The sequence below is a fragment of the Eptatretus burgeri genome, chromosome 13 (genome assembly GCF_056783735.1).
Source record: "Eptatretus burgeri isolate ZD-2024b chromosome 13, Ebu_testis_v1, whole genome shotgun sequence".
Lineage (NCBI taxonomy): Eukaryota > Metazoa > Chordata > Myxini > Myxiniformes > Myxinidae > Eptatretus > Eptatretus burgeri.
In genome coordinates this window covers 69,790,226-69,804,328 of record NC_140973.1, presented here as the reverse complement: position 1 = coordinate 69,804,328, position 14,103 = coordinate 69,790,226, and the positions used below count along the sequence as shown (strand labels likewise).

The following is a 14,103-nucleotide window of genomic DNA, read 5'->3' as shown; positions in this document are numbered from 1 at the left end:
CTCAGCACTGGGCCACGCTATGAGAGGGTGTAGGGCAGCCTGGAATCATGGCGAAACCCAATCCGTATCCCTGTGTCGTAAGAGGCGACCAGGGTTGCGTCAGGAAGGGCATCCGGCGTAAAAAACCTGTGCCAAATCAGTATGCGAATCATAACGGATGTTCTGCTGTGGCGACCCCGAACGGGAGCAGCCGAAAGACGAACAACAACATATATATATATATATATATATATATATATATATATATATATATATATATATATATATGTATGTATATATATGTATATATATATATATATATATATATATGTAGGTATATATATATGTATATATATATGTATATATATATATATATATATATATATATATATATATATATATATATATATATATATATATATATATATATATATATTTTAAATGTACAGTAAATTTGTAAATATTTTTAAAAACATGTTTTCACTTTGTCATTATGGTGTATTTTGTGTAGATCGGTGACAAAAAATTAATATTTTATCCATTTTAAATTCAAGCTGTAACACATCAAAATGTGGAAAAGTCAAGGAGTGTGAATATGTTCTGAAGGCATTATAAACACACCAACACACATGCACAAAGTCCATGGCCTAAAAACTCGAAAGATAAAGGGTTGGTTAATAAATGCATTCTTTTGTAAGGGTTAAAATGTAAAACTTCAGCAAAATAGTTAAAATGCACAAAAGTAACTTTTTTTATCCAATGGTTTAATTTCCCTTTAATGTCGGGCCACAAATATTCATTAATATTATTTTTCTACAGTGATCGAAGGCTCATGGAGGAGTTTGTATGAACATCACATGCTGGAAAAGATATTGGAAGATATCAGTGCACTTCCCCATAATTTACAATATTGGCAGTAGATAATGGGCAAGCACATGGTGCATGAGGTTTGAACTCTGGGTTCCATATATCATGAGCCAAGGATTCAAATTGCAACACTTACCAGGTCATCTCGATTTTTATCCTCAAAAACAGCTGGATTCGAATTTCGGGAATATTTCAATGTGTAATCGTATCAAAAGGAAAAGTATGAAAGATATTTGGTGCCATCATTTTAAAAATACAGTAGATTTCAGTTCAGAATGCAATAAGCTGTTTGGGTTAAACTTAACTTTTGTGACATTGTTGTTAGAATGTGCTGTGCTTCATTGTGTAACAGAAGCAGAGGGTTTTCTGCGATAATTTTAGGTGTGTGTTTATTCAGTGCCCACCCAATTCACTGCACACCATCCTCTTGGGACTCCCCGTGATCAACCCTTTTGAGAAATTATTTAATGCTGAACACAACAATGAACACTACGTCACAAGTCGAGTAATCCAATTCTGTCAAAGATTCAACGTTTTAAGATTCAATGTAGCTATATAGACAAGTAGTGAACAAATAAATGGAAACTCCAATGTAAAGTAACTTAATAGAGCATTGGGCCATCATGCGTTGCCGGTACGACCTGTATTACGCTGTGGCACGGAGTCCACTAGCGGCTGGAATTCTGCAGGACGGATGCGGCACCATTTTTCCACGAGAAAGTCAACTCAAACCTGCTTGATGGAGGTGGAAAACGCTGTCTCGGGCGTCGTTCCAGAATATCCCATAAATTATCGATTGGGTTCAGATCTGGTGACTGAGAAAGAAATGACATATGGAGAACATCAGTGTCACGCTCATCAAACCATTGGGCAACCATACGTGCTCTGTGGATGGGGGGTGGGGGGATGTCCTCGCAGCCATGCTTACCATAATTATAGGCAACCAGGCCTGTGCAGCATTTTTATCCCCCGCCGCATGGCGGAAGGGGGACATTGTTGTCACCCGGGTCGTCCGGCTGGCTGGGCGTCAACATTTATTTCAATGGCGGGGGATTCCCCATCTCTGATGGGTATATTTATACATGACTCTAACCATGCTGGGATGTTATTTGCTTAATTAACACATGGGCCACACCTGTGGAAGCCATTGCTTAGTATTTCATTATTCCTTTTTTTAAGTGTACATGCACACACTGCTATGCAAAAGTCTTGCACACATTCTGGAGTTACAGTAAAATATATCTATGTTATGATGATCAGCAATTTATCAAAGCCTCCACTCGTGTTTTCTGCTATTATAACAATGTTGGCTGTTATTAATATATCTTTGTTTGGGTAAGAAACCAAGCTTGTCATTTACCTGTGGCATCCAGCACTTTAAAGGAATTGTTACGAGCTGGCTGGCAGACTGCAAGCCATGTCTGTGAGGTGAGCAGTGGAGCCCTGGAGAGAGGCTGAACACTTTTACTCGGTGCTGTCCAACAAGGTGGGACAGCCTAGAAGAAAGCACTGCCCACAGACTGCTTGTGGCCAGAAACGGGACCTGCTGCCCATGAAGCCCATGACTGCATGCGAGCAGAGTTGACCTTTGAACATCAAGAGATAGTCTTTGTCTCTGTCTCTATCTCTGTCTCTGTCTCTGTCTGTCTCTGTCTCTCTCTCTGTCTCTGTCTCTGTCTCTGTCTCTGTCTCTGTCTGTCTCTCCCTCTCCCCTGACAAAGGACCGTTTTGGAGAGTCGCACAGACCTTGCTTCGTCGCCATCCTCTCGTCTCCTGGCCTCGCCTTTCATGCTCTGAGCAGCATTTTGCCTTATGCCACACGCCTGCATGTGTTGTGGCAGACCCAGGGACCAGATGGGTCCCTACCTGAAGTCTTTGCCTGTGTTCCCCTTTGTTTTATGAATCTGGTATTCTGGCACCATAGCAGGTTATTTATATTCCCTTTGTATACAAGATTGTGTTTTTGGGGGTTTTTTTTCCTCATTCATATTTGTGTCTGTTATTGATTGCCCTGTTCTTCTTTCTCCCCCAAATGTCATATTTCATTGTAAGTAACCCCCTTTTAATTATAAGAAATGTCTTCTCGTGTTTTTCCTTGGCGTGCGAGCGCCACCAGTTTTGGTTATTTATTAGGCAGTCCTTGGGGGATTGTAAGTAGTAATTCTGAATGCAGTACAGTATAATTCAACATCGTTTCGGCATTCGCTGAGGCCTTTATCCACACCTCCCGCCCAGGGCGGTCTATGTTAACGGCCCCTCTGATGTGAGATAAACTATCGGAGACAACAAATCCTTTGTTATCTCAAGCAAAGGACTTAGAACCTTCATCTCCCTCAGAGACACAGAGTTCTGCATTAAGAGAAAGACTTCCCGAAGATTCCCTCAATTTGTCAACATTTTGGATTTTCATTCTCGGCTTTGTTGAAGAACTTCGAGAATCAAGTCATCACTTGTGAGATTTGTTCTCCAATAAGTATTTTTGTGCCAACTTTCCACTTCTGAATGTGAGAGAGAGGATTCAGTTGGACGAACATTCTCTGCTCCCAAATAAAAATTGTCTTTTTCAAGATCGAGTCTCATGGAAGAGCATGTGAATTGACACTGGGTTGGAAACAGTTGAACACACTAAACAAGGGAATGTAAGAAGAGGAGGAGAGTACAATCCAACACTTGGAATATGTATTTCAATCCTGACAAATCTAACACTCTCACTATCTCTCTCCAAAAGGACCGTCTGGCAAACTCTCCTCTCTACTTTCTTAACAATCCTCTTGAGAAAGTTCAGTCATTTAAACTCCTTGGTCGCACTATCAGCCATGATCTTACTTGGGCAAACTTCATTAAAGTTGGCCTCCAAAACTGGCTGCGAACTGTACAAAGTCCTTCCTTGGCACACCTGAACTCCTATCCACTTACAAGGCCTTCATTCCTCTGGGCAGGCTCCCTGCCTCACACCTTGCTCAGCTTGCTGTGGAAACCAAGGCCTTTCACATTATTGGAATCTCTCACAATGAAGCTGAGTCTATGGGCCTTTCACTTTGCCATTGCAGACAGGTTGGTGATCCCTGTCTTCTACCACCTCCTTTCTGGTGTTTCACCCTCTGCTCTTTCCATGCTTTGTTACACCCCCTTCCCCGCCCCAGGTTTTTGCAGCACTCGCATGGTCCACCATTTATCCTCTTCTGATGAAACTACCTTAATCCAGGATCACTGCTCACCTCCACTCATTTGTTCCCCCCCCACCCCCCGCCTCCCACCTGTGGAACCAACTTACACATCCTCTTCAACCTCATGCCTCTCTCCAAGTCTTCAAGACAGCCGTTCATCACCATATCAGATTGTCCCCAATTCAAAAGCATGATGTTTTCTACCCTCGCTAACCCCCAAATCCCTACTCCTTCCAAATTTCCAGTTTTCCCTCCTGGAGGCTTCCCTGCTGTATCCATATTGTCCACCTGCTGCATCCTCTCCTGCCCCCCATTCTTCATCGCACCCATTGTTTGCCTCATTTTGTCTTGGCCTTCAGCACTGATGTTGGTGCCCCCCCCTCCCCTTCCTCTGCTCTTCGGTTTAGCACTGGCACTGCCCACAGACTACTTGTGGGGGAGACAGAGACAGAGACCACCATGTTTACGAAAAAGAGGAAACGGTCGCCTGCAAGTGTAAGAAGGGTGGGTGACGTCAGATTAATTGGGCTGTTTTAAAGTGAGACCCACATTGGATACAAAGCCTCTGCTGTAATGAAGGCAAAATAAGTTGGTTGGTCAGTTGTCGTTGCTGGCATTGTGCCACTGGAGATATTGGTGCTGGTATTCATCCTGTCATTCAACCGTCTTAACTGAATCAAAGACAATAGTTCTCCACTGTTTTCTTTCTCTGACAAGTTCTTCCCAGTTCCATGTGTCCATGTTTGCTTTCTTCAGATGCTTTTTCACATCGTCTTTGTAGCTTAACTTTGGATCCCCACATTCATGTTTGCCCTTCTTGAGATCACCATAAAATCAAATCTGAGGGAGCAAATGCTTTGGCAGACGAATGACATGAACTGTCCATGTAAGTTGAGTGGATGTAATGAACGCCTCGATACTGGGCATCCCAGTTCTCCTTAGGACTGTGGTGTCGGGGACTTGGTCTTGCCATTTGATTTCCAGAAGCTGCTGCAGGTGTCTCAATTGCATGCTTGTAAGTTTACTTATGTGGCTCTTGTAGAGAGTCAAAACTTCTACTGAGTACAGAAGTGCAGTCAGCATGACAGACATTGATCGTAGTTGTAGTTCTGATACCATTCTGGGACTAGAGACATTTGGACAGCTTTCCCATTGCTTTTGTAGCTGCCTGCATGCAGTGTGCAACTTCTGCATCAGGTGAGTTGTAATGTGATACTCTACTCCAAAGACATGTGTTGGTGTTAACACATCTGAGGGCTTCTCCAGTGACTAAAACATCAGGTTGGACATTGATATTGTTGCGGTTCTCGGAACCGCATGCATATAACAAATAGGTGTCCCGAGACAGTTATGCCATTAATATACATGGAGATAGACCCCTTCCTTTTGTTTAGTGGGAAGACAAGGGAGTGCGTTGCGATGGTCTAATAGTTAGGATTATTGAATCATCTTCCCCTTTTATTTTATCCCCACTCCTTTTCTTTTCTGAGGTAAATCTGCCTGCTTGCCCCCTCATCTCGTCTACCATAACTGTGCATCAACGTCTACCCGAAACCAGACATGTGTGGCGAGTCACGTACGCTTTAGCACCCAGGTGGGCGGGTTGTACCGGCGTCTGCCCGAAACCCGGCCCAAGCTGGCGGACCACGTGAGAGGTCAGAGCCAGTCAGAACGCCCGACTCGGGCGATGACGTTGGATTCGGCATGGCCCCTTCCCCGAGCCTTGGGCTCTATAAAGGATGGAGAAATCCTCCGTGTGGGGTATTGAGAAGTGTGTTGTGTTCGGTGTGGGTGTTTTTCACGCGGAGTGTTCCTGCTTCTCGACTCCCCCCATGTCTCGCCTCGACGGCCCGCCTCCTGTTCCTCATCTCTGCCCACACGATCTCGACAAATCGCCTCCTGTTCCTCATCTCCGCCCACACGATCTCGACGAATCACCTCCTATTCCTCGTCTCCGCCAACACGATCTTGATGGATCGCCTCCTGTTCCTCAACTCTGCCCACGTCTCGCCTCGACTAACCTCCTCCTGCCTGGTCCCGCCTACTGCTCCACCCTCACCCTCTGGACTCCACCCTTCTCCACTCAAGCTCCTCCTTCAGAACACAATTTCCACATGTGCGGATTGGACCAGAGACAACACAACTATTGTCGGGTACCGCACTACGGAGAATCCCCTCCCCGGAAACGCCCAGGTACCGAAAGCTATAACCTCAACTCCCTTCCCTCCCTGGCTGCAAAAGTCCTTTTTCATTGGGGTTTCTTTTTCTGTGTGTGTGTCTGAGTGTGCTGGCACCTATCTGTTAAGTAAGCCTGTAGAAGATCCTTATTATTACTCTTATTAATCTTGCATCAAGTCTTCACTGTCTGCTTTAGTAAGTTGCTTGTATTCGTGTCGCACCCCACACCTCTCTCCTCTTTCTCTGCGTTACATACCCAATAAATCTTTGTTGTACCACATGCTTTTCCTCGCTTACCGTAAATAAATAATTATCCTTAGAAATGTTCCAAGCTCACCTTTGTCTTTTCTTTCATTGGTCCAGCATGGTTCGAATCTAAATTTAGCCGGGTCTTTATTCCCAACGATCCGTTCCTTCGAGCCGGTAACAGCTTGGCAATGTCGCTCAGCTGCATCCGGTCTGGAAAGGTGATCCGATCCGGTAGAGTGATCTGGTTCGGACAAGGCGTACCGAGGGCGTGGTTCCCCGGTAATTAAACCACGTGGTTAATTTGGTAACCCGATTCCATAGACGGGAGGACTGAAGGTCACGCGGTTGAGTTATTGGCGTCCACGGTCGGTTAAGCGACCCGCCGCGTCACAGAATTATCCATGAGCAACGGCCCACAATTCCGGGGAGTCTGGTGGGAATCGACGTCGCTTCCCCCACCTAGTGGTCTTATCACCCGACTCCGCCGGCCCGCAACAATATCAATGTTATGTTGATTGGTTGTCTGAAAGAGAAGTTCAGTTTTTCTGGTGTTAATTTGTAGTTCAAATTGTTTTGCGGCAGTTGTAAAACAAGTGGTGGTTTCTTGGTCCCTTAGTGAATGGGAAATGAGAGCTGAATCGTCAGCAAGCAATTTTTCTTCCACATTCTTCTCACACTTTGGTGTTGGCATGCAGTCTGGCAAGGTTGAATAGTTTCCAGTACTTCTAGTACTCTATTGCAAGCATCTTCTAGAAATGGAGACCACCGACCTATCTGCAATGTGATAGCAACAGGCCTTGTGTTTTGGCCTCATCACGGGAAATTCCAATAATGTTGAGAGCTTTAGATGCTACAGAATCTTTGACACGAGTGGATTACAGAAGTGCATCGACTATATATCCAACACTTGGTCACCGATGCAGCCTTGGAATCCACTACGACCACATATGTGAAGTCTGTGATTGTAGAAAGACTACAATTGCTTCCATGTCAAGCAAGCAGAAAGGGCAGATGTCATCTCCTCGAGCTTCTTTGTGAATTTTTGTGAATATCTTCAAAATATTCCTAACAAGTCTGAACATGTCATTTTAATATGTTTGTCTTCTGTTTTGTTCAAACTTTTATATTTTCTTTAAAATACCATACTTTATAGTGTTGTACTGAAAGCCTGGTGTTGGCGCAGTGGTTAGGGCAGCGGCTTGGGATCCAAAAGGTCCTGAGTTCAAGCCCCGTTGAGCCACTGAATTAATGCACCAGGGGGTTGACTCAGCCTGTCATCCTTCCGAGGTCGGCGAAGTGAGTACCAGTATACTGGGCCGGTGTATACCCCGGTTAAAATAGGTGTACCATATCCCTGTGTCGTAAGAGGCGACCAGGGTTGCGTCAGGAAGGGCATCCGGCGTAAAACATGTGCCAAATCACTATGCGGATCATACGCATGATCCGCTGTGGCGACCCTGAATGGGAGCAGCCGCAAGAAGAAGAAGAAGACTTTATAGTGTTGTACTGGATTGATCCTTTTTTGAGAATTTCTAACAGAAATTGCTGGGTCTCCACCAGCTGCAGATTACCCATATAGTCAATGATTTTTATCTATTTTCTGAAGTTAATGTGATTGAATTTTTCACCTCTTTCCCATCCTCAAGCCCCCTCCTCACTTCCTGCTCTTCCCCTCCCCCTCTAAACTTATCTTCCTTTTCTCAATTGAACTTTATGAACTTGGATCCTTCTCTAATGCTTATGCAATAAATTAATAAATAGACGACCCTTAAAATGTAAAATCTTTGTCTTTAAAATATTTTTTTTCAGTGTGGAATATTTTGCTTCCTCTTTAAAATTAATGCTTTTTCCAAAGAATAATAAAAGCATTTCACAATGGATATTTGGTCTCAGTGAACTCTTCTCTCCCTGCCTCACTGTGGACAGTATCGTCATGACGGCATCATCCACGGTGCTGGCCCTCGGAATGATGCCTTTGCTACTTTATGTGTACACCCGTGGACTATCCAACGAGGGGCCAGTCATTCCCTACGCCGGGATCTTCCTGTCCTTGGCGGTCACGCTCATTCCATGTGGCGTGGGAATATACATTAACTTTCGATACCACAAATACTCACGCATCGTGCTCAAGGTGAGCAACTGTTGTGCATACACCATCGCAAATCACCATGCTTCCCACCAAGAACAAAGTTGAAAGGTGGCATAAAGTTCGACCATGAATGACCCAATATCGAAATTTTGAATTAAAAATGTCTTCCAGTTTTGACCCCTGTGCCTCCAAGTCCCCACCCCCTGGGGCATTGACCAGAAGTCAAATCCCCAAAAATCATTACATATGTCCCCCAATGTTGATTGCGTATACAAAGTTTTATGAAAAAATGTTTAAAAATGTGCCGGTAATTGCATTTTCAGCCGCGTCGCGTTGCGAACACTGGCTCAAAGAGAGCTCCGCGTTCTTCTTCTTCTACTTCTTCTTCTTCTTCTGGTGAAGTCAAAACCTTTATGACGCGGCTCTTGGACACATTTGTCCTTGTTTCGTATTTGACCTTTTGACCCTACCCCAGGGGGTGCACCTCTTGCACCTTCAGGCCATGTGATCATAACGACCAAGTTTGGTGAAATTCTGTATAACTGTTTTGGAGGAGACAGACAGACAGACAGACAGATGGACAGAGCCAATTACAATATCCATATATATATATATATATATATATATATATATATATATATATATACATATATATATATACATATATATATATATATATACATATATATATATATATATATATATATATATATATATATACATATATATATATATATATATATATCTTCTCTTCTTCTTTCGGCTGCTCCCGTTAGGGGTCGCCACAACGGATCATCCATATGATTCGCATAGTGATTTGGCACATGTTTTACGCCGGATGCCCTTCCTGACGCATCCCTGGTCGCCTCTAACGACACAGGGATATGGTACACCTATTTTAACTGGGGTATACACCGGCCCAGTACACTGGTACTCACTTCGCCCACCTCAGAAGGATGACAGGCTGAGTCAACCCCCTCATATATATATATATATATATATATATATATATATATATATATATATATATATATATATATATATATATATATATATATTATATATATATATATATATATATATATATATATATATATATATATATATATTTTATATATGTATATATGTATATATATATATATATATTATATATGTATATGTATATATATTATATATTATATATGTATATATATTATATATATATTATATTATATATGTATATATATTATATATATATTATATATGTATATATATATTATATATATATTATATATGTATATATATTATATATATATTATATTATATATGTATATATATTATATATATATATATTATATATATATATATATATTATATTATATTATATATGTACAGCAATGCCAACCCTCCCGATTTCATCGGGAGGCTTCCGAAAATTCACCCAAACTCCCGCCCTTACGATCACTATCCTTATCCTCCCGAAATTTTGATATTTTTGCACTGTTCACTAATCAGAATGTACTAGTATGAGAATTGAATGAAAAGCATCGTCTGCTACGTATAGCATGTGGTAACTCCATAACGTTCGCTGCTACCAAATTGTACGTAAAAAATTGCAAATTCAAATGAGGAGCAGCGAAACATTGGGTCTGGATCTCGCTTATGCGATCATGCACTGAGATTTAGTGCATGCGGTATGTGTGCAATACAGTGCATGCGGTATGTATGCACAGTGTATATGCATGCGATACGCTCACTGCATGCAGCTGGGCCCGTACCAGCCCGGCGGTCGCGACCACCGTGCGGTGTTTAACAGCCGCTAGAGTTCTACGAGTCGCGCTGCAGCTGTGGAACATCGACTTCGAAGTTACCGATGCTTCAAGCCCTCGATGTTGATTACGAAATGGCAGAAAAGAAGCTTACGAAGACCAAGAAATGGTCTCAGAAGTGCAAGACCGAATACAGTTTCCAATACCCGTGTATTCGAAAGTCTGAAAGAGGAATTCATCATGCGTATTGTACAGTATGCAGCGTTGATATTTCAGTTGAGCACGGAGGTCGCGATGATATTCGGAAGCACGTTGGAAGCAAACGGCACACAGACATTGCAAAGGAGAGATCTTCGAGCACGAGTACCGGTACACTTCTGAATTATTTCACCAAACAAGGGACAAGCGAGGAAGAGGATGTTACCCGAGCGGAACTTCTCTTTAGTGGATTTATTGTGGAACATAACTTGCCCATATCAGTCTCAGATCATGCTGGACCTCTATTTCAAAAGATCTTTCCAGATTCAAAAGTTGCTTCAAAGTATGGATGTGCAAGAACAAAAACTTGCAAGATGTGCAAGATGTGCAAGAACAAAAAAAAAAAAAAAAAAAAAAAAAAAAAAAAGCAAGAAAAAAAAAAGAACAAGAACAAAGAAGAAAAAAGAACACTGGTCAACAATTTTTTACTTTCTGAATGTTTGTCTAGATTTCTACAAGTGAATTAGGGTATTCTGGCACTGCTGAATCAGGAAATGGCATCCGTTTCTCTGGCATCCATCAACATCAGGTCAGGTTTTTGTGCAAAGTTGATTTGAAAAAATCAGATCTTGTGACAAAATCAATTACATTTTTGTGGCATTACCAGCTGATTTTTGTCAACACATATCATCCTAAACATGTTTTTAAGAAAAAAAAATGTTTTGCCAACAACATTTATTGATTACATGATAGAAACATCGATTACTGTCATCTGAATGGTGGGCATTGATAAAGGTAAGTACAAGTAAATTGCATGTTGCGTCACCACTGTTCAAACTTCAGGGCTTGAACTTCCGTTTCTTCGAACTCCTGGAATGTTCAGCGGCAGGGAGGTCTCTCTTCAGATTCCAACAGTAGTCAGCCATCATGACTGCGTCCCAGCGACCCTGATACCTGGTCTCCATCTCCTTCATGTCCTGATGGAATCTCTCTCCCTGCTCGTCACTCATTGAACCCAGGTTCTCAGGAAACCGGTTCATATGTGAAAATAGGTAGTGCATCTTGATGCTCATGTTGCAGCCCAGGTTTCTGAAAGCAGTCAGCATGTTGTTGACAAGTTCTGCGTAGTTTCTGGCCTTATTGTTGCCAAGAAAGTTCTTCACTACCAAAACAAATGTCTTCCACGCTTCCAGTTCCACTTCGTTCATTGAGTTTTTGAACTCTGGATCTCTGATGAGCTGACGGATCTGAGAACCATCAAAGATGCCAGCTTTCAACTTCTCCATGGTCAATCCTGGAAAAGCCTGGCACAAGTAAGTGAAGCAGTCACCATCTTTGTCCAGAGCCTTGGTGAACTGCTTGATTAAGCCGAGCTTGATGTGCAGCGGTGGGAAGAGTATTCTGTCTCTGTCCACCAGAGGGTCGTTGATGACGTTCCTTTCTTTGCATGGCACCAATTCCTCCCGCACAGGCCAGTCCTTCTTCGTGTAATGCTGAGCACGGTCCCTACTATCCCACATGCACAGAAAACAAGGGTACTTGGTGAAGCCAGACTGTTGTCCCAACAATAAGTTCACCATCTTCAGGTCAACACAAATAAACCACTTATGCTGATCATAACCAATTTTCTCCAGCACGTACTTCACCGCTTCATACTTCTCCTTCAGTGTAGTCGAGTGAGCGATGGGTACAGAGGCAAACTGGTTGCCGTTGTGTAGCAGAACACATTTCAGTGATCGCTTGCTGCTGTCAATGAACAGTCTCCAATCTTTGGGTTCGTACTGTGGCACTCCAAGCTTGAGCAGAAGCGCATGTCATAAATTGGCGCATGTAGGTATTGTACATTCTTCAGAGTTCGTTATTTCAAGAAATACAACTTTTTTGTATCACATTATTACAAAATCTGCTCCATTAACTTTAGTTTTGATCCACGAACTTTATGCTTTGCCTCACCAATTTTTGGAAGATTTTGAGGTTTTATGACTTCAAACTGATCCCTTTTCGACATAATCACCTAGAACTATCGTACCTGAATACTTCTTGTCATTAAAATAATTATTTCCAATCAAAACAATTATTTGACATGACATTTTACCCACACCAACTTCTTCTAAAATGCTCCACACATGCGTACATGTGAACAAAAATGTAAAAAACGACATGTGGCCATATCTCAAAAACTTGACCTGATTGAACAAAACTAATGTGAGTTTTGGATTCAGCGCATCAGATTCGTCCTAAATCAGCTTAAAAAATGCAGACAACAAATTTGTTGTTGACCAGTGTAATTGGTGAGTTGTCAAATGTTACTGCTTCATCTATTGCCGATATTGCTAGACTAGCTCCATTTAGCCTAGCTACAGACGGTAGCAATGACAGTGGTGAGGCCCAGCTATATCCTGTCCTGATTTCGTACTATGACAACAGTGCTGGGATTGTGAAGCAAGGTTTGCTAAGTTTGCCTGCGTGCAAACAAGATTCCACTGGAGAAAACATTTTCAAACTGCTTGATCATGAGTTCAGTGACAGGAAAATTCCGTGGGGAAATTGTGTTTCCTTTTGTGCTGATAATGCCTCTGTCATGGTGGGCAAGCACAAAGGAGTCGCTGCTTATATCCACAAACAAAATCCAGAGTGCTGCATCATGGGATGCCCTTCCCATATGATGCACAATACGGCCAAGAAGGCGGCTCAGGCCTTACCCATTGAATTAGATGACTTTCTCATCGATATTTACTACTACTTGGACAAAAGTAGTAAACGCGTCAAAGGAGTGAAAGCACTGCAAGAACTCTGTGATGCCCCGACACACAAGATTCTGAAGCATGTCGCAACAAGGTGGCTGTCCCTTGGTCAGTGCCTAGACAGGCTGATTGAACAGTGGGAGCCACTTCGCCTCTTCTTCAAAGAAGAAGTACGAAGAAAAATGCAACCAACTGTAGCCAAGACTCTAACAACGAGCAAGAAGGACGGCACTGTATACTGCCAGTACTGGCACTGCAGGATCAAGCACTAGTGGAGCAGCATTCACCACTACCACTGCAGTATCTGCTGCGAAGAAGACAGCAGGGACAGCACCAAAACCAATGCTGAGAGCAGGTAGCATCACCGGCCCTTCATCACGTTCATCTACAAAGCAGATCCCTTCAGAGTCGAGAAAGACTGTGATAGTCCCATCTACAGGCAAAGAAGGACCCAAGTTAAGTTCTGCTTTTGCCAAATCACTTGATAGAAGCTCAGCAAAACCTTCGAATCGGAGGTCTTCTTCCTTGGCTGCACCTACCTCAAGCTCTCTCCTCAAACGTAAAATTGGATCTGGTACTACGAGTCTGACCTCTTCTGCTGGCAGTAAACGCAAGTGTGATCGCCCTGCGGCTAAGTGTACTACGAGTTCTACAACTAAAAGCGCATCTTCCTCAAACACTGTGCAGGAATCTAGAGAAAAACGTGTCAACAGGATGTTCTTGTCTCCACAAACAAAACTCTATTGTTTCTTCCTTCGATATGCTAACAAGCTTTTTGAGAAGGGGAATCTTCTGCTCCAAAGAGACGAACCCTGTATTCATCTCCTGCACGGAGAATTGAATGGTCTTCTGAAAGATATCTTCGTACGGTTTTTGAAACCATC

At 42.6% G+C, this 14,103-nt stretch overlaps 1 protein-coding gene across 1 annotated transcript in view; it reads left to right on the top strand.

The window, feature by feature from the left end:
• Window positions 1–14,103, top strand: part of LOC147014720 (hepatic sodium/bile acid cotransporter-like) — a 47,628-nt gene that overhangs the window by 7,584 nt on the left and 25,941 nt on the right. Inside the window, exon 4 of the mRNA XM_085852885.1 lies at window positions 8,367–8,571. Within this exon, the coding sequence (XP_085709011.1) occupies window positions 8,367–8,571 (205 nt within the window). The remainder of the gene's footprint in view (window positions 1–8,366; window positions 8,572–14,103) is intronic.